The sequence below is a fragment of the Leucopleurus acutus genome, assembly GCF_964270905.1.
Source record: "Leucopleurus acutus genome assembly, chromosome: 6".
Lineage (NCBI taxonomy): Eukaryota > Metazoa > Chordata > Mammalia > Artiodactyla > Delphinidae > Leucopleurus > Leucopleurus acutus.
The window spans coordinates 40,216,562-40,237,399 of NC_139149.1; the positions used below are offsets into that span (position 1 = coordinate 40,216,562).

The following is a 20,838-nucleotide window of genomic DNA, read 5'->3' on the forward strand; positions in this document are numbered from 1 at the left end:
TTTTCACCTCTTATTGTCTATAAAGGTGAAAAAGGTAACTCAAATACAGAGAAAAGAAAGAAAACTCACACTGCTATACAGATCCTTCAGATTCTTGGTTCTGTCATAATCCACCGTTTCTAGAACTGTCGTGTATTTGTCTTTAATCTGATGATAATTTGCTTTATATTTCACCTACAGACAAAAAGGATGGGTTATTCTTTTCTATTGTTTGACAATGTGTAAAGACAATAACAGCTTGTCCTGGGAGAGAAGTACAAGGAAGACACACCTCACTGGCATTAATGCCGCTTTGAAGAGCAGTCACGTAAAGCGGTGTATCTGTGACCAGGTTATAATTTTTTAGATTTTCTTTACCTGCTGCCATGTATTGTATCTGTGAAGAAAAAGAAAAGTCACTGAAAATGGTAAAATGCAGGTCTTCCATCAGCTTTAGCAGTTTGTGCCTACTTAAAGGTACCTTTATTTCTGGGTTTCTGCTTTAATCCTAACAGAGGATACGTTGTACAGTTTGAGACTTTGCACGGCTGTCAAAACTAACAGTTTCTCTTGACCAAGAGTGGAGTCTAGATCTTTGCCACGTCCCTTCTTCCTTGTGTTGTTTTTCCATGCCTATACTCCATCCCTGACAGCAGCCCCTCAATTTCAACATTCCATTAGTCTGCCCTATCCAAGCTGAATTTCTGCTGGGAAATTTCCCAAATGTCTACTTTTTACTTCAAGATTTAACTATTTATGGTCAAAGTATGCATGTGCATTCTACTCCCTGCCAGTTAACCTGATCAACTAAGGTGTAGATGCTTGAGAGTAGTTCACTCTGAAACACCTCCCAGATAACCTTCTGCTGTAAATGTCTATAGCCTTAAATCACAGGAGAGACTCAAACTGAGGAAAGCCAGCACCAGAACAGGCCACCAGAGAGGTTTTATTGGGCAGGGGCCTTTGGTTCCCTTAGATCATGCACTGTCACAGCTGCTTTCCCTGGGGCACAGGGACAGCCTTGCTATCACTCCACTGAGAGCACCATGGAGCCCATCAATCCACAGTGAGCTAGTCCCTCTAAGAAGATGGCTCACCTGACTCTGGAGGTCATATGATTTCTTGGCATGGAGGATCTGGGGTGTATCCCAAACGTAGCATCCAATGCCTTTCAGCCAATTCAAGTCACTTTTATACACGTTCTGCAAGAAAGAAGAAACTGTGAAAGGTGACAGGTACTAACTGAATTTACAATCGAGCATTGGATAATTTCCTATCAGCCCTTGGCTGTGCTTAGTACTTAGCAGTCATAGGGTGGGCTTCTCAACACCTGGAAGGTCTTTAATGCCCTGGCCTAAAGAAGTTTAGGAAGAGAGCAACAGCTAAGTTTTAGTCTAGTGTTGAACAGATAAAATATTTAACATAGGTGCCTCATTGCTCCAAGGGGATCCTTACACCAAAAAAGGTTACTCGTGCCACTTTGTATTGAAAAGCAGCAGGGTTTAGGAATACAGGGACAATTAGAACATGGGGCCCCAGGCAGGGCTGGGTGAAGCCTGTAACTTAGTCAACCCGCAGAAAGGACATCATACATCACTCAACATCTCCTGCGCGTTTTGGGCCCGAATAACATTGGGTTCTTCTGGAAGAGATGTCCACTGGTGGAAGTAGTGTCGGTACTCCAGGTCACTGAGGATGTGCTGGCACCTTTTAGCCAGCACATGATTCATCATATCATTGGGGATATGAATATTTGCTTTGGTGTCCTCATAATGTCTTCTGTAGTTCAACTAAAGAATAATATGTTTTTAAAGACAAAAATAAGAAAGGAATTAAATGTAAATTATTCTGATCAATCTCTTTTATAGTCTTATTTTCAACATAGATCAATACCTTTAGAATAGACTAAGGTTAAAAAATGACACTTTGATATACTCTTCTTCTTTAAAAATTTCCCATCCTTTTATAACACAGGGTAAAGAGTGACTTTGTTTTCTCCTTTTTCCAAATACAGAGCCCTCACTGTGTTTGGAGGAGGCAGGAGGGAAAGGGTGAAAACACACAGCCATCAGAGGTGCACAGGGCTAACTGGCAGGGGCGGGGGACAGTCTCAAGACTGGCTCATTCCTCACCATCCCACCCCCCCAGCTAATCTTGAACCAAAGAACAGATTATAAATAGGCAGACTAGTATTACACTTAAGTGTGCAGATCCTCTGTTACAGTGAACTTTGCTTACCGCACTCCTCATCTTTTGGAAATCCAGACAGTGAATCACGTTGGGGAACTCACTGATTTCTTTTCCAGCCAGGTAGTGACCCTTCAGCTTCTCATAGGTCTCTTTGTATTTAAGCTGTGAAATAGGTGCAACACTGAAAATCACTGGGACTTTCTAACCAGCCCTTTGTGGCTGGAAAGACTCTCAAACTTGTGAAAGGAAAAAGTCCTACTGACCTCACTGTTCACAAAGTCAGCATGCTTGGCTCCAACAATGGGAACATAGCGTTCGTCCAAGGTATAGCCGTAGGCCTTGGTTCCCTCCCATGCTCCTTTATACAGTATCTAGGACAAAGAAAGGTGTATCAACAAAAGTTTGCATTCAACTTCTTTCAGGTGCCACTCGAAAGAAAATAGTAAAATCAAGGTAAAATACTCATGATTAAAGGCAAGGCTTAAATCTTCATTAACAGCTGTTAGTGTGCGTACCTAAGAACAGGGCAGAGTCTTTGGGCTTGTTGCAAATTAAATCTACAGACCCTGAGGCATTTTATAACAGTTTAACTGTATTTACAGTTCTAATAAAAGTGAAAACAAATTTGCACACAGAGAGAGAATCACCAAAGATGGCTTCCCATTCGGCATATACACATATACGCTACACACACATCACCTTTAGATTAGCTGAATTAAAATTTGGAGGGCAAGTCCTCCACTTGTTGGCTGGAGATATATGTACATGATTGCTAAAGAGGGACCAGCCTTTCCTCTCTTCTCTCTGTTGGTAGTTGCTTGGTCCTACGTGCACCCGGAAGTGACGTAGCTCTTGTTAGGTTATTGTCTCTCTCTTTATTTGAATGTCTCCCTCACTTACAGGGGCTCCTGGAGGGTTTGTCTCATTGATCTTTAGCTCCTCAGTGCCTCTCATAGGGCCTGGCACATCACAGGGGCTCAAACAACACCAGCTGGATAAACACTATTTGCCCTGAATAATATGCTACTTCTAATAAACAAGACTAAATACAACAAAAACAATAGATCTCCTTATAAGTTCAGTTGCTCACAAAATCAGCCAAGAATGTGAATACTGACAAGAGCTTAAAATTCGGAACTGAGTTGTATATCACATAAAATGGAACTTACGGTACTGTAGAGTTTTCCCATGTCTTTGGAATGGGTGATATATGGTGTATCTGGAGAAAAGGTATACTTGCCCTTTATTAATTTATTAAATGTTTCTTTATATTTTACCTGAGGGGAGAAAACAAAACAAAACCTTTGATTATTCTAAATGTGTATTTAAAGTTTCACAAGATCTACCTAGCAAGATAATAATTAGTCTACATTTAGAGATTAACCAACTGGTTAAATTTCATTATATGATATATAATTTATAACTAATATAATGGAAAGTTTTGGATAATAATTTAGATATTATCTAAAAGTGGGTACAGTATACCACCTACTAGTGACTTTTAAGACATTCTCCGCCAAAGATTTTCTTATAATTTACTCCCTATCGTCTCACATGCAGTTATCTGGAGTTATGCAAGCCTGTTCAACTACAGACAACTAAGTCTCCAGTTTGTGTATCTCATTATACACAAAGCAAACTTACATCACTTTGATTGACTGAGTTAATCTTGGCCAGAACAATCTCTGGAGGATCCACCACGCTTGTAAAGTTAGGATAGTTGGCAAGAGCATCTTTCTTATAGTTTATCTGCAAAGAAATAGAGACGATTAAGACAGGTGTCCCCCCTGCCCCCCCACATGGGGATAGGTACATATCCCCACATGGCAGGTAAGGAGGCCAGGCCTTATGTAAGAAGAACAGGCTTTGCTTACCTGAGTCACCATTTCCTGGTTCTTGGTAACCCTCACATGGTCTACAGAATCCAGGGGGATCCAACCAATGCCTCGGAGCCACTCCAGGTCAGCTTTGTAGACATTCTGAGAGCAGGAAGGGAGACATGATGCAGGTATAAATGACTCAGGCACAGGATGACAAGCAGCAGGTTAGAAACAATGTTTTCAGAAGCTTTTTAGGGTTTTCTCTCTAGTGGCTGTTGTCTCATTGATTCAATCATGATTTCATCCGTACACCTGAGCAACATTTCTTGAGCCTGTTACTATAAATGAAGAACTATGGAAGGTTATTTGAGGTATAAGTATAAGGAAGGTCTCTAAGTGTAAAGAAAAGTTACTTATAAAGTGCAAAGTGGTTAAGGGCTATGAGAGGAAGACCATGCAGATGCTGTGGAAGTTGAGGGTAAGGGACCATTGTTTTCATCTGTGAGCATAAGAGAAGGTTTTACCAAGGAAGTTATAGTTACATAGAAATACATTTAGACTAAGGGGGCATTTAGACTAAGTAAAGGAGTAAATGCTCATGTACTGTAGGGTTGGGGGAAGCATCCCTCCAGCCCATCTCTACCCTTCTCCCTCACTTCCTGAATTCTCTCAGGCCACCCCACACCAAATGAAGAGGAGTTGCTAATCTGATTAAAGTTCCACAGTGGTCATCCTCCTGCAGCAACCAGGGAGGTGGGATGTTCAAGTTCACCACCTGTGCTGCAGGCAGTCTTTGACATCCTGTTTCTGTTTTGGTAATTATGAGAAGACCCAGGTAGGGTTAGCTCCCCGGCGCACCTGAGCATCACATCGATGCATTGTGTTTCTGTTCCCTAAAGACTGCTGGTGGCAGGTAGAGATCTTGATTCAGCCTTCAGTGGGAGGTGGCCTGAGATATATTCTCCATCCCAGCTTTAAACTCTGCATAAGGGATTCTGGGCCTCATGCAGTTCATCAGTACATTGTGTCCTCTTTGCTTTGATCCCTTGGTAAGCAACTCCTTCATAAATGCCATGAGGAAGGAGACGCTCAGCAAAGCAAGAAGGAGGCATTCCCAGGTCCCTGACTATACTATCATCTAATATAGTCAAAATCCCAACTCCATCTCAGCTCCCACCCCAGCCAATTATTATTATAAATCAGTTGATAATTTTCCACACAAATGTGAGGAGCTGTTGATGGCAGAGGTGGTACAAAACCAGATTTTTAAAAAATTGACTTTGAAAATTATTCAGAAATGCAGTCAGTAGACAAAGCTGTCCGTCACTGCTCCCAACCTTTCTCTACTTCATATCCAGTCTTAATTACCTTCTGAGAGCAAACTAAGTATTTATGGTCCCAAGTGTCATAGACTGGTGGTTCTAGAATGCTGCTTATGATTCTCAGAGTAGACCATACGTTGCTAGATAATTAAGAAACAAAAATCACTTACATCGCTTTGTAGGTCGTAGGCCTTCCTTGCCTGAATAACATCATTTTGGTCAGGGTGACACGTCCATTGGTGCAGGTAATTGCGGTAATCAGTATCACTGACAAGGGCCTGCCCCTCCTTGGCCACCAACACCGACACCATATCAGGAGGTATATTGATTCTGGCCTTTGTTTTATGATAGTGCTCTTTGTATAGTCTGTCATTCTGAATCTGGCCTGCGTGCTCGAACCAAACCAGTTTAGGATCATCTCTCATCGTCGGGACACCAACATAATGACCTTTCTGCTTGACATGGTCAGCTTTGTATTTCAGCTGGTGGGAAGAGGAACAGAGATCCCATCAGCTTTGACAAGCACACAAGGCAAAGGGGGCTTGAAACATCAGCAAACTCAGTCCCCCAGCTTGTTGTGTTACTCCCCCAAGAATAAATATCAAAAAACATTGAAATAGGGTGGGAGGGAGGCTCAAGAGGAAGGGGATGTGGGGATATGTGTATACATATAGCTGATTCACTTTGTTGTACTGCAGAAACTAACACAACATTGTAAAGCAGTTATACTCCAATAAAGATATTTTTTAAAAAAAAGTAAAAGGGAAAGAGCAACAAGATTGCATGGAATAATTGCAAGATTATACATAAATCTTTTGTATAAAATAATAGAAATAAAATAATCATTATTTCGCTCAGTAGATGTAATTATTTAAGGAGAACCACGTAAGTACTGACAGGCTGTCTCATTGATCAAACTTTAGTCAGGCTCCCCTGGGCCCTCTTCTTGATGAGGACTCCACTTTGGTCTCTATCTTTGCTGGGGCTGCATAGCCCAGTTTTAGCAAAAATTCTGTTAAATTTTAGCAGAGTTTAGCAGGAATCCCCCTATCCTTGATATCTCCTTTTAGTAACTTTCCGTCCACTGGACCCCTCACTGTTCCTTGGCTATAAATCTTCAACTGTCCTTTCTGTATTTGGACTTGAGCCCAGTTCTGTAATGAGGTTGCTTTTCCCCTTTTGCTATAGTTTTTAAATAAAACCTATTTTTACCATTTTGCTAAAAAACAAAACAGAAGCATTGAAATAAATAGATAGATATGAAGAAATATCAATTTAAAAATAGAAAAATATACACTTATTTTCTAATTCTGGCAATATTGTATTTGAAAGCTTAGAGATTTTAGGGAAGCAGGGAATAGAAGAAAAAACAAAGACTTCAAATGATAGTTTTTAAAGAAGCCAAGAAAAAAAAGATGAAGAATGCCAAAAGCCCATGGGAAAAGGACCAGAAGGGAGCAGGTACCCTGATCATCCCCAAGCCTGGCCAGGCCTGCCAGCCAACAAGGAACTCGCCATTACGCTACATGCCTTAGCATAAATGGGTTCCTGCACAGGGAAGGTCCAGCCTTTGCAAAGCACTCATATCAGAATAAATTACCTCGCTCTGAACGTCACCAGAGTGATGGGCATGAACAAACGGCACAGCATCTGGAGGCAAAATGTAACTGGTGGCTTTTTGTTTCTCCCAGCTTTCCTTGTAGAGATACTAAAAGACAGAGAGCCATGACAAAGGGTAAACCAAGGAGTCAGAATGGAGGGATAAGTCTCCTGTTGTTATGTTATGGTCCTCTGTCCCCATACAAAGTGCCAGGCATCCAGGTAAAATCCATACCTGGTCTAGTATTCGGGCTGCCTCCTGGGCAGCGTGCAGCTGAGGGGTTTCTGTGAGGGTGTACTTTGATTTGGTGTCATTCCAATTTTTTCGGTATTTAATCTAGAAATGAGAAGAAAGTTGGTAAGTTCTTTGATATTAAGAAAACATAATGTTGTCCAAGCAAATGCTAGCATCATTCTTCTCAACGTTTACCATCTGTATCTCAGAAAATGACTGCACGCTGAGTGTAAGTAAGTGGAAAAGCTTTGGAAATGATGTCTTCCCAACAGAGCAATTTTAGAATGACAGTCATGTACTTACATCATTTAGGATTTCACCACTTTGTTTTGCTGTCACGTAATCAACTCTGTCATCCACGGGAGTAAAGTTGAGAGTTTCTATTTTTGTGCGATATTTTCTCTATGGGAAAGAAAATATCTTTTAGATAGCTGTAGTCTCTGGTCCTGTGTGAGCTGATAAAGATATGCTGCATTTAAGGACCCTTTCTCTACTAGAGGCATAGAATGCTGTATGTCAATGGCATCTTCCTGGCAATTTGGCTTTCTTCTTAGCATTTTATTTTTTAACAAATGGGTTGCCTTCTTACACCTTCCACAGATTTTAAAGTAGCAGATCTGGTTAGCTCCCAAAGCCATGTAATGTATCATTATGTGAACTCAGTGCATTTTTTTTTCAACTGGACAAACTTCTCTCAAGTGTATTGCTATTGCTGACAAAAGAAGTTTTCTATTTGTACAATTCTAAGCATTGTTGAGTGTAGATGGATGTGATTCCATAATGTGAAAGGGACAGTACAGGATTATTTTGGAAAAATGTACATCTGGCTTAAATGACAGCAATTGAAATTGTTAAAACTGCTGATAGGGAATGACTGCATTTTGGCTCGTATATTTTTTGTTCAGTCTCTTAGGAAATGTGCTGAATGGCAGGATAAGATCCTGGAATACCTCACTGAAGATGTCTGCAGCGTGCTTGGCATGATTGACAGAAACAGAATCATCTGGCATCCAGCCGATCCCACGTAACCATTCCAAGTCAGCCTTGTAAATAGCCTGTGAAAATAAGACCAGGAAGAAGTCAGTGACCCTGGTCATATTTATTCTATCCATTGGTCTGATGGAGAAACGCATTTTAAGAATGACATACTCAAGCAGCCAGACAAGTAACATAAGCAAATTAACTATGAGGCCAGGTGGTATGACAAACCAGCTGGGGACACATTTGCTATTTAAAGGGGGTTAGCCTCAATTCAGCTCCAGGTTATTGCTGCAAGGGCTAATGCATGTCTGGAGCTGCATCCTCTGATTTTTTTTCAATAAAAACGGGAACCCCTAGATTTGTACACAAAATTCCCTGATTTCAAAGCCTGGGCAACTTAATTCAAAATTTAAAAATACCGTGTCAACTAAAATAGCATATCTGTGACTACATCCTGACCATGGACTGCTGATATTTTAGTTACAGTTTAAACCTCTGTTGCTACTTAAATTCTATTAAAATAATATTTTCAGAGTAGCTGTCTTTAACCGGAAACAGTTAAGAACTATGTTCACACCACCACTTATTTCTTGATACAAAGTCCACATCCTTCATGGCTCTGGCGATTTTGATACCATACTATAAGGTCTAACCAAAACCAAATTCTTTGCTATATAAAGATGTGAAGTGATGATGCAAGGATTTAATGACATAAACTTTCTGGGAGTCATGGGAAAATGATGTAAGAGCTCAGGCTAAAATGCAGCCCACTCACATCGCTTTGCAGATCGTAGGCTTTCCTGGCCTGAATCACGTCCTGCTGGTCAGGCACACACATCCATTGGTGCAGGTAATTGCGATAATCAATGTCGCTGACCAGAGCCTGGCAATGTTTAGAGTGTGTGATGGAAAGCATATCCGGAGGGCTCTGGAACTTAGACTTCCATTTGGCCCAGTGCTGCCGGTACTCTCTTTCATTCTGAATCTTGCCAGCTATGAGGGCCCAGCGGATCTTGTTGTCATCCCTGGCTGTGAGGGTACCCACGTAGTGTCCCTTCTGCTTCTCATGGTCAAGCTTGTATTTATACTGGAGACAGAAAAACAAAGCAGATGGATCACAGCATGAACTCTCAATCCACGTAGGGCATTTGTTTGAAAAACTGAGGAGTTAAACAAGGCCACACTCACATCACTGGCGATCTCCCTGGAGGCCTTGGCGGCCTGGATGGGGATGGCGTCCAGCCGTACATCACAGCTCATCTTCATCTCATCCCAACCTTCGCGGTAAATTTTCTGAAGAGGAGGAAAAATAAGGTATCGTTCCAGATTCAAACTTACTAATGACTCCAAGGGTTCAAGTAGAATTAATATCAGAGGGGTGCAGTTTTTGAAGTCCCAGAACCAGTTTAAAAAAAGAGAATAGGTGAAAGAATCATTCTGTACCAATGTGCTGGAGAACAAAATCATATCTGGAATCCAAAGATCTGGGCTGGACAAGAGTTCTTTCTTTTCTTTTTTTTTGAATTATAGCTTTGATGTAGTTGTTCATGGTTTATGTAAGAGGGTTTATCTGCTTCTTGTATTGGTGTATTAGTAGCACTGGGATATGTTTCAGTTCAGACATTGGCAGGTTAGTATTGAATTTCTCTAGTTTAATAATTCTCTTTAATTAATTCAATTTTTAATCTTCAGAATTATAAACATTTTACATTTGAGTTTTTTTCCTCTCTGTATGGTTTCTTAGATCTTCTAATACGATTGATGATGCATATTGTTTGGGAATGTTAGATTTTCTTTCTGAAGCACCATTGGATGTAACGGCTATTTTCTAAGTGCAGCACTGTTTTGTTTGTAAACAGAAGTCAGTTAAAGTAGTGACTGATTTACAGATAGCCTTCTAAAAATATATTCACATTTAAGTGGATACCTTCTGTACTGACGATGTCAGAAAGACTCAGAAATAAGAGTAATTTAAAGGTATAAATCAGAAATCATACCTATCACTATGGGAGCTTGAACAGTGCAGAAAGGAGAAGTGAATTTCAATCATTGACAGTTTCATGGCCTTTTCATATTTGAAAAACGAGTGCTTAGATAAATTTTGTCCTTGTAATGGACAAGTTTTATATGAATTTTCATTCAAGTTTTTGTATGAATTTCAGGTGGTCCAATTTTAACATTTGACTTGTTTTTTTGTACAAAAGAAAAAAGTGTTCTCCACATTTAAATGTATTACACTAGAGAATATTTCATGCAAATTTGTAATTATGTTATTTAAACTTTTAAAATTTATTTTGTTTTATTACATATACTGTTACAATATTTTTTCTTATGTATTTTTTTTGTTTATGTGGTCAAATATATTTTTTATTTGAACTACAAAAAAAATTGGGCTTGAGACCTAACTTCTTCACCTACTAACTTTGAGAATGTGGGCAAATTCCTTAATATTTTTAAGTCTCAGCTTTCCCATATGATAAAAACAAAATAACAGTCTTACCCGTGTGATTAGTGTGAAGATTAAATGAGTTAATTTAACATGGATTTGCTTGGTTACCCATAAAAGGATATACAAATATTCTGCAAAAGTTGTACTTTCTAAATGACGGAAATAATTTAAAATAGTGGATTTTATCGAGATTATACTACTGGCAACATCATGTATGAAGAAAGTGTATATTTTGGTTAACATTCAAATAGGATGTTTGATTTCTTCCAAAACAAAAGTCATTCTCATTGGTATCTAAATACCTAAATTTAACAACTTTACTTTTGGCATAGTTTCAATTACTAGTCTTGCTTTTATCATGATATTAATGGTAGGGTTCTGGTATTTCCAGGTGAGAAATTTATCATGTAAAAGAGAGCCCATGAGACTTTCAGAATTCCCCTGCCAAAGATACCTATGGTTCAGAAGGAAGAGGGTGAGGAGACTACACTGCAGTGACGAGCTGGCTGTTTCTTCATCCAGTCACTTGGCAGTAAGAGTACACTGCACCATATACTGATTCTGGTCCAAAAAAGAATGTAGCAATGCCTCAAAATTTTGTTTTCTTCCCAGCCCTTGGAAAAAATTAGCTCCCAAGAGGCTCATTACAAGAGAGTTGGTGGTGCAGTTTGGCATATGGTGAGTAATCTTTGCTTGGAAGGCTCCTTCTCTCACAAAGATTTATTATTTTTTGAAAGATGCCAAGTTCCAAGCCATGGTGGACTGCATTAAGGTAGTATCCTTCTTCTAAGGTCATACTTGTTCTACACACAGAAAAATCTCTGTGATCTATGAAGGTGGTAGATTTCTTGAACTTTCTTAAACTGTGAAGCTAGCCATGTAAGCGAATTCTCTTTTTATCTAATAGACTTTTTAGTTGATACTCTTCCTTTCCCTGGGCATGTAATGATTTATTCTGCAAATAATGATAATTTTGCCTTGTTCTTTCCAATATTTATCTCTTATACTTATTCGTATGTAATTATTTTGCTGTGAATAAGAAGCTTATCACTTAGCTACTTCCAGCAAATATTAATAAATGGTAATGTTATGGGTATCCTGACTTGACTGAGAAGCTTACTTACTTGAGGATGTGGCTGGCCTTTGATATGAGATTTATTCTTAGTTATGACAAGAAAATATTCATTTATTCTTATTTTGCTAAGATTTTATTTTAAAAAATAAGAATGGATATTGGATTTGCTCACACGTCTTTTAAAAAAATTTCTTTTAATTCATCAGTATTTATTTATTTATGGCTGCGTTGGGTCTTTGTTCCTGCATGGGGTCTTTCTCTAGTTGTGGCAAGCAGAGGCTACTCTTGGTTGTGGTGTGTGGGCTTCTCATTGCAGTGGCTTCTCTTGCTGCGGAGCATGGGCTCTAGGCGCGCTGGCCTCAGTAGTTGTGGCTCACGGGCTCTAGAGTGCAGGCTCAGTAGTTGTGGCACACGGGCATAACTGCTCCGCGGCATGTGGGATCTTCCCGGACCAGGGCTTGAACCCGTGTCCCCTGCATTGGCAGGCAGATTCTTAACCACGTGCCACCAGGGAAGTCCCACACGTCTTATTTTTTTTTTTAAACATCTTTATTGGAGTATAACTGCTCTACAATGGTGTGTTAGTTTCTGTTGTATAACAAAGTGAATCAGCTATATGTATACATATATCCCCATATCCCCTCCCTCTTGCGTCTCCCTCCCACCCCTCTAGGTGGGTCACAAAGCACCGAGCTGATCTCCCTGCGCTATGCAGCTGCTTCCCATTAGCTATCTATTTTACATTTGGTAGTGTACATTAGTCCATGTCACTCTCTCACTTGGTCCCAGCTTACCCTTCCCCCTCCCCGCCACATGTCTTTTTAAATCTAATACAATGAGCATATGATTTTTCTCTTTTATCACATTATTAGGTTTCTGAATACAGAACACTCTTGGCATTCCTGAATGAACCCTAGTTGTTTGTATCATATCATATTCATGTGTTACTGAATTTGATTTGTTAATATTTCATTTAAGATTTTCCCCATTATTAATGGTCTACAGTTTTCATTTGTGGAACTATCTTTGACAAGTTTTGATAATGGTGATGGCTTTCCTTGTTTCATTAGGCTCTCTGTCAGTTTGTTTATTTTTTGAGGTTTGGAAAGAATTCCCCTATGAAATCATTCTAGGTGACCCTGATATCAGAGAGGAGGAAGGAGAGTCTTTAATAACCTATTAATTTCTTGCAATATGTTTTTATTCTTTTTCTGGGCTCAATTTATAACTTCCTTAAAAATCCCCTATAGATCTGGGTTTTAAAATTAATTTGTATAAAGTTGTGAAAAGAAATCTCATAATTATTTTGTGCTCTTCTGAAATCTGTTGTTAATTCCCCTTTCTTCTTTGTGTGTCTCTTCATTCCTCTTTCATTATCTTTCTTGTCCTTGTTCCCTTCTCTCTTCTGTCATGTTGACATTGCTTCACCATAACTGGCCTTGCCCAGTGACTGAGAGCCAGGGGTCTGCCCCTCTCCTCACTCCTGGTCAAGGGCCTCCTTGCCCACTCAATCTTCTCTTCCCTGGCTATGAAGAGTTCCCTAGTGATATCTTCATACCAATTGGGTGACTTTCCAAACAAAAAGGGAGTCTGTTGCAGTACTTACATTGCTCATATTAAGAGTGTTGGCTCTAGCGAGATTAATTTCTGGAGTATCTGGCATTATGTGGATTGAAGTTTTATCCACATCCCAAGCTTCTCTGTACTTTGGCTATGGAAAGAACCAATGATAACAAAATTACTTCACAATTTGTCATTTTGCTAGTTGTAGTGCACAACTTTCGATTTTTCTGATCCAAAATCTTTTCATACGAAGGTAAAAGTTTCCAGAATCTTTTCACATAAGTTACTCAAATTTGATATGAAATCTGTATTAATACCTTTTATTCATACTTTGAGTTTTGGTTTAAAATTAGTAAGCAATAACAAAACAACCGTGTCAATATTACTTATTAAAATCTTTGCTATCATCAATATTATTATCTTACAAATGGATTACCAGGTTAATTATCATTTTCTATAACATGAACTTAATTTTAATATAGAAGAAAAATGTGACTTACAATACTAATATTTTCAGCATTTGATTTAGCAAGAACAACTTCAGGTGTGTCAACGATACTTGTGTACTTGAGTTTCACCACAGGTGTCCGATAGACACTGTCTTGTAGGATATGCTGGGCATTTTTCACTCTCAGTACTTCGGGAGACCCTTCGGGCACCCAGCCGATGCCACGCAGCCACTCCAAGTCAGCCTTATAGATGGCCTGGGAAAGAAAACAAAGTTAGGAGAGGCAGGGTTGTTTTTTTTAAAATCGTGGTAAAGTAAGGAAGCAGTTTTTCATGTTGCATTTTCTCTTCTACAAACAATGATAAAGCCGAGCATGGGCCTGACAAAAATAATTCCTCATATGCATAGCAGTGTTTTGTCCTACTTTGTTTTCCGTGGCAGGGGCTCTGTGTTGGGGTGCCTATGCATAGTCTAGAAAGCAGAAGGATGCAGAAGGAGTGCTTTGCTTAGGGGATGTGTGGAAGATTTTTGAATATTTTGGTAATCATCACACTAGCCAAGGTGGACTTTTAAAGCAATAATAATAGGCTCTCCAGCAAGTTCTCCACACAACAGCCAGAATGATCTTTACAAAATTCACCATTCAGATTTGATGTCACAACATACCCCCAACCTATGGTTTCTCACTGGTCTCAGGATAAAGATCAAAATCTTAACATAGATTAGAAGGTGATGATGGTCTAGCATCAGTCCCTACCTCTTCTTCCAGCCTCATTTTATACGTGCTTCCCTTTTACCCATGTGTTCTGACCACACTGGCCTTTCAGTTTGTGGTTTGCATACCACCTCTTTTGCATACATTGGTCATTCTGCAGGAATGCACCCTGTGTCCTCCTCATGGAACAAACTCATGCTCTCCCTTCTTACTCCTAAATCAGTGCTTTCCCAGAGAAGCTTTCCCCACCATAGTGCCATGATCATTCTTCCTCAGCCATCCCATTTTTATGGATATTCTCTAGTTAACATCTGTTCCTTTTTATCAGTGTGAACTCCCTAAAGTCAGGAAGTTTGTCTTGTTCTTCTTTATTCCCCATTGTACCGTTAGGGCTTAGCACAAGACCTGGCACATGGTGTGTTTAATAATTACTTTTAAAGGGACAATTAAGAATGTAATCCTTACTTCCACAATTTTGATCTCAACTGAGTTTTCTTTTTCCAAGATAGCACTTCTCTTTGAATTGGAATTTGCATTTTCTTGGCTGTCTAAACCTGTTTTGTCAGGTATATGTTAAGTGGTTAACCAGATATAATTGCTCTGTGTGAAACACCAACTATTAATTTCATAAAATAACCCACTGTGTTCTTCAGAAATGGTATTTTAATAACTGTTTAATAGGATACAAATATCAAACTAAAATAAAGAGTAAGAGGAGTGAAAATGTAGGGAAATTTCTACCTTAATGAAGAATGTTATATGTTTTAGTGTGTAAAGCATTGTGGGTACCCAAAGTTTGGGAGAAGGGATTCTTGAAGAGGATTACATACAGGTTTGGAAGCTTCCCTTCCTCATTCGTTAAGAACTTCATTGATATGCATTCCTTAACATACTAACGTGGTTCAGGATAATGAAGAGACTGAATTTATCTAGAGATGGTACTAAATCCACCAGTTGGCAATTCATTTCAAATGATGGATATACTTTTCTATAACAAACTCATTCATTATGAGAAAACATCTCCTGAAGCTTAAGGCAACCATGTTCAGATAATTAAAAGAAGGTACTAATTCTGTACAAGAAACAAACATCCTGATGGAATTCATCATTTTCAAAAGATTAAATCGGCAAAAAGATAAGTAAATCTAAAAATACTTTAGGTAAATTAATAAAACAGTGTTGTGAAGAATACCAAGTTCAGGGAACCTAGTGAGTTTGAAGCATGCTGCTAACCTTTCAAATTAATTTCAAGGAAGACAGCCCCTATCATTCCATTGAAGAACCATGAAGATGCCTATGTTTAATAAACTACAAACAGTGCACACATTCACAAATCTATAGAACAATTCTGGTAGCACCAGTAGCAATGAAGATGAAAACCCTCTGAATAAGCCCAGCATTAAGGCTTGTGATTAATAAACTTGGTAAAGTACTAAAGGGAAGTAAGTGCTCAGGCAGGGAGAATTGCATTTTCCTCAGCACTGGCAGGAGTGACCGGGCAAAGCTGTGGAAGGCTGTCTTCCTGGGCAATAGCTCACCCCTCAGGCACCACAAGCAACAACTTACATCACTCTGCAGGTCATAGGCTTTCCTGGCTTGGATCACATCATTCTGGTCAGGAAAGCAAGACCACTGGTGTAGGTAGTGGCGATAGTCCACATCGCTTGCTAACGCCTGGCCTTCTTTGGCAGCATTGATGGACACCATGTCTGCCGGGATGGTGATCTTAGCCTTGTGGTCATTGTAGGCCTTTTTGTACAGCCTGTCATTCTGCATCTTCAACACATTTGCTGCCCAGACCAGTTTAGGGTCTTCCTTGGCATTGCGACACCCAATGTAATGACCCTTCTGTTTCTCGTAAGCAGTTTTGTATAGATACTGGTGGATGTGAACAGAAGAAAGAAGAATTGTTTCTCCAAACTCACTTTTTCTAGACAGCCTACTCAAATAACTCCATCTCCCTTTTTTGGGGCACTGCTTTTCTTTGAATTCATACTATAAGTTTTATACTTCTTGATACATTGGTTTGTCTTCTGTAAGCATGAAAACATTGTGAACACCTCAAAGGCAACAATGGTGCGTCTGGATTCCAATATAGCGTTGCCCACTGTTTCCCAGACTTCAGTCACTGTTTGCCATTCTCACATGTTTTGCCACAAAGCACCACCTGTACTTCATACTTTACTTTGTCAACTTGATTCTTTGTCTAAATAAATATATTTTAAAGTTTAAACTTATTTAATATTTTTATTTTAAAATTTATACTCCTATTTAAATGGGAAAAAAATCAGTATTTTTCTAGCACACATCAAAACCAACGTAACTATTTTAAAAATGCTTGTCCATGTACTGCATAAAATTATCACAGGAACCACCTATGTATGCTGCACTTCAACAAACAGTAGAGTTCTTTGTACCCACTGGATCTCTGTAAGTGTTCATGCATTAACTGATATTGAGAAGATATTGAAAAGAAAATAAAAATCTGTGCTTAAACATACGGAGAGCAGAACCAAGCAGAGAAGTTAAGTGGGTCATCAAATTGTTGTCAAAGTTGTTCTTGAATTGGGGATTTTAAAGCACGACACTAGTAACAATGCCCTTCATTCTATTAGATATAATTCCTGGGGAATTAAGTTAAAGATTAGTACAGTATTAACTCTCTGAGTGTCTATGAATTAGTGTTTGTTAACGCTGGGCAAGGAGGAGCTCTCACATCACTGGCAATATCTCTGGAAGCCTTGGCATGCTGGATCCCGATGGCATCTGCTCTCAGGTCATAACCCGTTACCTTGACATCTTCCCAAGCTTGCTGATACTGTTTCTGCAAACGGAGATTGCAGTGCCACAGTCAATATGAAGAGGAAGTTACTGAATCAGCATTACCGATGTGTTCAAGAATATATTAACAGTTACGATGAAAAATTAATCTCCCCTTAAGATTTATAAAATAGACTGGTTTCATACTGAACTTAAGCTCCAGTACATTTTTAATGACATGTAGTAAAGTTCTTTTCCAGTAACTTTTTTTTAAAGAAGGGAATTTAAAAGATAGTAAATCACATGAAAATGAGAAAAATTATACATATTGTTTGGCTTTTAAAGGGAAAAATCAATGATAGGCCACTAAAAAGGGAACTAAGTATTACTATACATGCATATATATGTTTTGATGTCGTGTGTTTGGCATAAACCATCGCATTTTTCCTTCCAACAAAGATAAGGACACACATCTCTATATTATAAACACATACGTAGGTGTGCGAGCACACACAAACGACACTTATCATTAAAGACTAGAAGTAAAAGGAATATTAGGGAAATGCCTTCTGCTAAATGCTCTCTGGAGCATTTTGATGAGAGGTTTGGTGAGGCAGAGAACACTGTGTGAAGCAAGTGGATATGCAGGGCCTTACGTTGCTGATGTGCATGGTGTTCATCTTGGACTGCAGCATCAATGGAGTGTCAGCCGGTACATTCACATTTGCCTTCTCTTTGTCCCAGGCGTCACGATACAGTGGCTGGTAAAAATGAAAAACAAAGGATCGGTGATGAGTAAATAAGCCAATTACCACATGAATAAAATTACAGGTACAATTAAAGGTTTTCTTTGGATGTGTTCAGATGTAAATGGAGATCACATTTTTTTTTCATCTGTGTTTTTATTTAGAAGGTGCCAAAAGTGACTTCAGCAAGAAGAATACATTCATGTGTGCTATAATATAAATGTAAAATGAGTCAGAAACATGATAGTAAATAGATCCTCTTCTGTTTATTCACATGCAATTATCTGGCAGGTAAGCTCTCATTGCAGGTGATTATGATAATCCACATTGCAAATCAAGTCCTGGCTTTCTTGGCCTAAATAACTGTCAAATGTCTAATATTGGGGCTGTCCCTGGACCTTTCAACTTATTTCACCGTTGAATAGCAGTAAAAAGGTGGTGGTTTTGTGATCATTGTATTAACTGGTGGACCTGTATTACAGGCAAGGTCTACAAAATGTGTTCAAGGTGTACTTCAGAGAATATGGAACATGAAGATGCCAACCACACTTATATTGACCAAAGAATTATCTAAACAAATGAAATGTTGATGCCGTTAATTGATGGGCTATATGAAATTCTATCTGGATACGTGAATGTTCAAGATTCTAATCCTGGTGTTAGCAGTTTAAAGTTCACAATTATAATTTTTATTGAGAGTTCTTCAATGTGTCTGAACATAGCATCAATTGACTTACCTCACTGATCTGTACAGCATTGATCTTTGCCAGAATAACTTCAGGGGTATCAACAATGCTGGTGAATTTGAGGGCCTCAGGCCTTGTGCGATACAACCTTTCATTCAGGAGATTCTGGGCATTCTTTACTCTCATCGCTTCCACGGAACCCTCTGGCAACCATCCAATACCCTTCAGCCATTCCAGGTCTGACTTGTACACGTTCTACAAGAAGGAGAGGACCACAGAGTACAGAAGAGTCAATTTGCCTACTAGAGCACGGATGCCAGCAAACCACACACAACCTCTACTTAAACCAGCTGGGTGGCCAGTCCCACGAAACTCAAGGATCAACATTAGATGTTAATATTTGAGCGTTACATCTCTGGCACACATCTCTGGGAGAAGTTCAGAGTATCCTACAGGAACTGGAGCAGGGCTAACAACTAGCACTTGTGGAATGACAGACCGCAATGGCACATAATTTTGTTTTTATGCAAGGTTGAGCTTCTGTGCTCACTACTTGAAATCTGCCTTTTATGTGCCACTGGGGATAACTTCTGTAGGAATTTGGGAGAAAAAGTTTCTTAGAAGCATGTATAATGAAAAACAAAATACATACTTATATCTATGTACACCTCTCCTCTTTCTCTCTCTCTAAACATATTATTTAAATATATATATATACACACACATTTTTCCTATGTGTGCCAGATAAACTTGAAATCCAACATTTTTTTATGCTTACATCTGTTTCTGACATTTAGATACCTGATCATGCAAATATAATGGATCAGGACAACTGGGATTGAAATTTTCTACTTAGTTACATAGAATAAGAGAGTGATTTTCATCTGATGAATAAGGTCTTATAAGAAGGAATCCTCTATAAGATAGAAAATATTCAGAAAAACTCTGCAGAAAAATACAGAATATGTTAGATTCTATTAAGATTACTGTTTAAATTACATCCTTAAGGAATATTCTGTGATTAAACACATAGACACACATCTCCCCAAGAGCCTGGAGACAGGATACGCACATCGCTCTGCAGTTCGTAGGCTTTCTTTGCCTGGATCACATCATTCTGGTCTGGCAGACACGTCCACTGGTGCAGATAATTGCGATAATCAACGTCGCTAACCAGGACCTGGCATTTCTTGGCCTGAACAATGGACATCATGTCCAACGGTGTATTGTAGATTCCTTTAGACTTCTCATAAGCTTTCTTGTATTCTCTGTCACTCTGGATCTTGGCAGCATGTATAGACCATACCAATTTGGGGTCATCTTGTAGGCTGCGGAAACCCACGTGGTGGCCCAGTTGCTTACGGTAACCTTCTTTGTATTTGTACTAAAGTTGTAAAAAAATAAGATAAAAAGACATATGGACATAATGTATGAAGAGGACTTTTCATTAAATGGTTTCAGAATATTTTTTTAGCCTTAATGTAAATTGGCTCAAATTGGTAGTTATTATATATTTTAGTTCTCTTTAAGGAAATTAGGGCTATTTTAGATAGTTTCACAGAGGACATGAACAAATCAGGAGGGAAATAGTATGGTGAACAAGAGTAATAAAAAAATAATAGCTAACATTTACTAGCAATCACTATATGTCAGACACTATTATGAGTGCTTCAAATGTATTAGGCTGATTCATATGAAGTTGCTGAATTTTTTTGTTAAAAATAGTTGAATCGTGGCAATTATAACCTCATTTAATCCTCAGAACATCTCTATGGTGTGGATATTAGTATTATCACATATTTCAAATGGGAAAAGTAAGGCACAGTGGGGATAATCATTGTCCCTAAGGTTGCCTGGCAAGTGGAAATTAGGTCAATACCAAGGGTACTGAAGGTACTTCAGGTAGGAAAAAGTCATATGTGTGGTTTTGGAGACAGACAAGAAAGGAGCATGCTTCAGGAATGGAAGACAAGGCTGTCGGTTTGAATCAGCAGATGACAACAAAAGGCCTGTGGATAAGAGTTTCCACCTATTCCACACTTGTTCCGTCTTAGGACAAGAGTAAGATCATTTCTGTTTCTTTCCTATATTTGGATAACATAGGAAAGTTTGGAGAAAAGGGAGAGAGAGAGAGCTGGGAATAAGGCAGATACTATGGATTGGCTATGCCTTTTTAGAGATAAAAATGAGAAGTAAGAAGGAAGAGACAGCTGGATAATAGGACAAAAACTAGAGAAGAATTTGAAGAAAAGGAACAAAGGTAGCTTAAA

The 20,838-nt window shown here is 38.9% G+C and overlaps 1 protein-coding gene across 1 annotated transcript in view; it reads right to left on the bottom strand.

The window, feature by feature from the left end:
• NEB (nebulin) overlaps nt 1–20,838 on the bottom strand; it is a 225,892-nt gene that overhangs the window by 67,563 nt on the left and 137,491 nt on the right. Inside the window, exons 85-107 of the mRNA XM_082841069.1 lie at nt 19,641–19,952; nt 18,620–18,823; nt 17,793–17,897; nt 17,093–17,200; nt 15,943–16,254; nt 13,714–13,917; nt 13,257–13,361; nt 9,315–9,419; nt 8,902–9,213; nt 8,096–8,200; nt 7,449–7,547; nt 7,146–7,247; nt 6,912–7,019; nt 5,482–5,793; nt 4,044–4,148; nt 3,814–3,918; nt 3,339–3,446; nt 2,433–2,540; nt 2,218–2,331; nt 1,572–1,769; nt 1,077–1,181; nt 272–376; nt 70–174 (exon numbers count right to left, since the gene is read on the bottom strand). Of these exons, the coding sequence (XP_082697195.1) occupies nt 70–174; nt 272–376; nt 1,077–1,181; nt 1,572–1,769; nt 2,218–2,331; nt 2,433–2,540; nt 3,339–3,446; nt 3,814–3,918; nt 4,044–4,148; nt 5,482–5,793; nt 6,912–7,019; nt 7,146–7,247; nt 7,449–7,547; nt 8,096–8,200; nt 8,902–9,213; nt 9,315–9,419; nt 13,257–13,361; nt 13,714–13,917; nt 15,943–16,254; nt 17,093–17,200; nt 17,793–17,897; nt 18,620–18,823; nt 19,641–19,952 (3,546 nt within the window). The remainder of the gene's footprint in view (nt 1–69; nt 175–271; nt 377–1,076; nt 1,182–1,571; nt 1,770–2,217; nt 2,332–2,432; nt 2,541–3,338; nt 3,447–3,813; nt 3,919–4,043; nt 4,149–5,481; nt 5,794–6,911; nt 7,020–7,145; nt 7,248–7,448; nt 7,548–8,095; nt 8,201–8,901; nt 9,214–9,314; nt 9,420–13,256; nt 13,362–13,713; nt 13,918–15,942; nt 16,255–17,092; nt 17,201–17,792; nt 17,898–18,619; nt 18,824–19,640; nt 19,953–20,838) is intronic.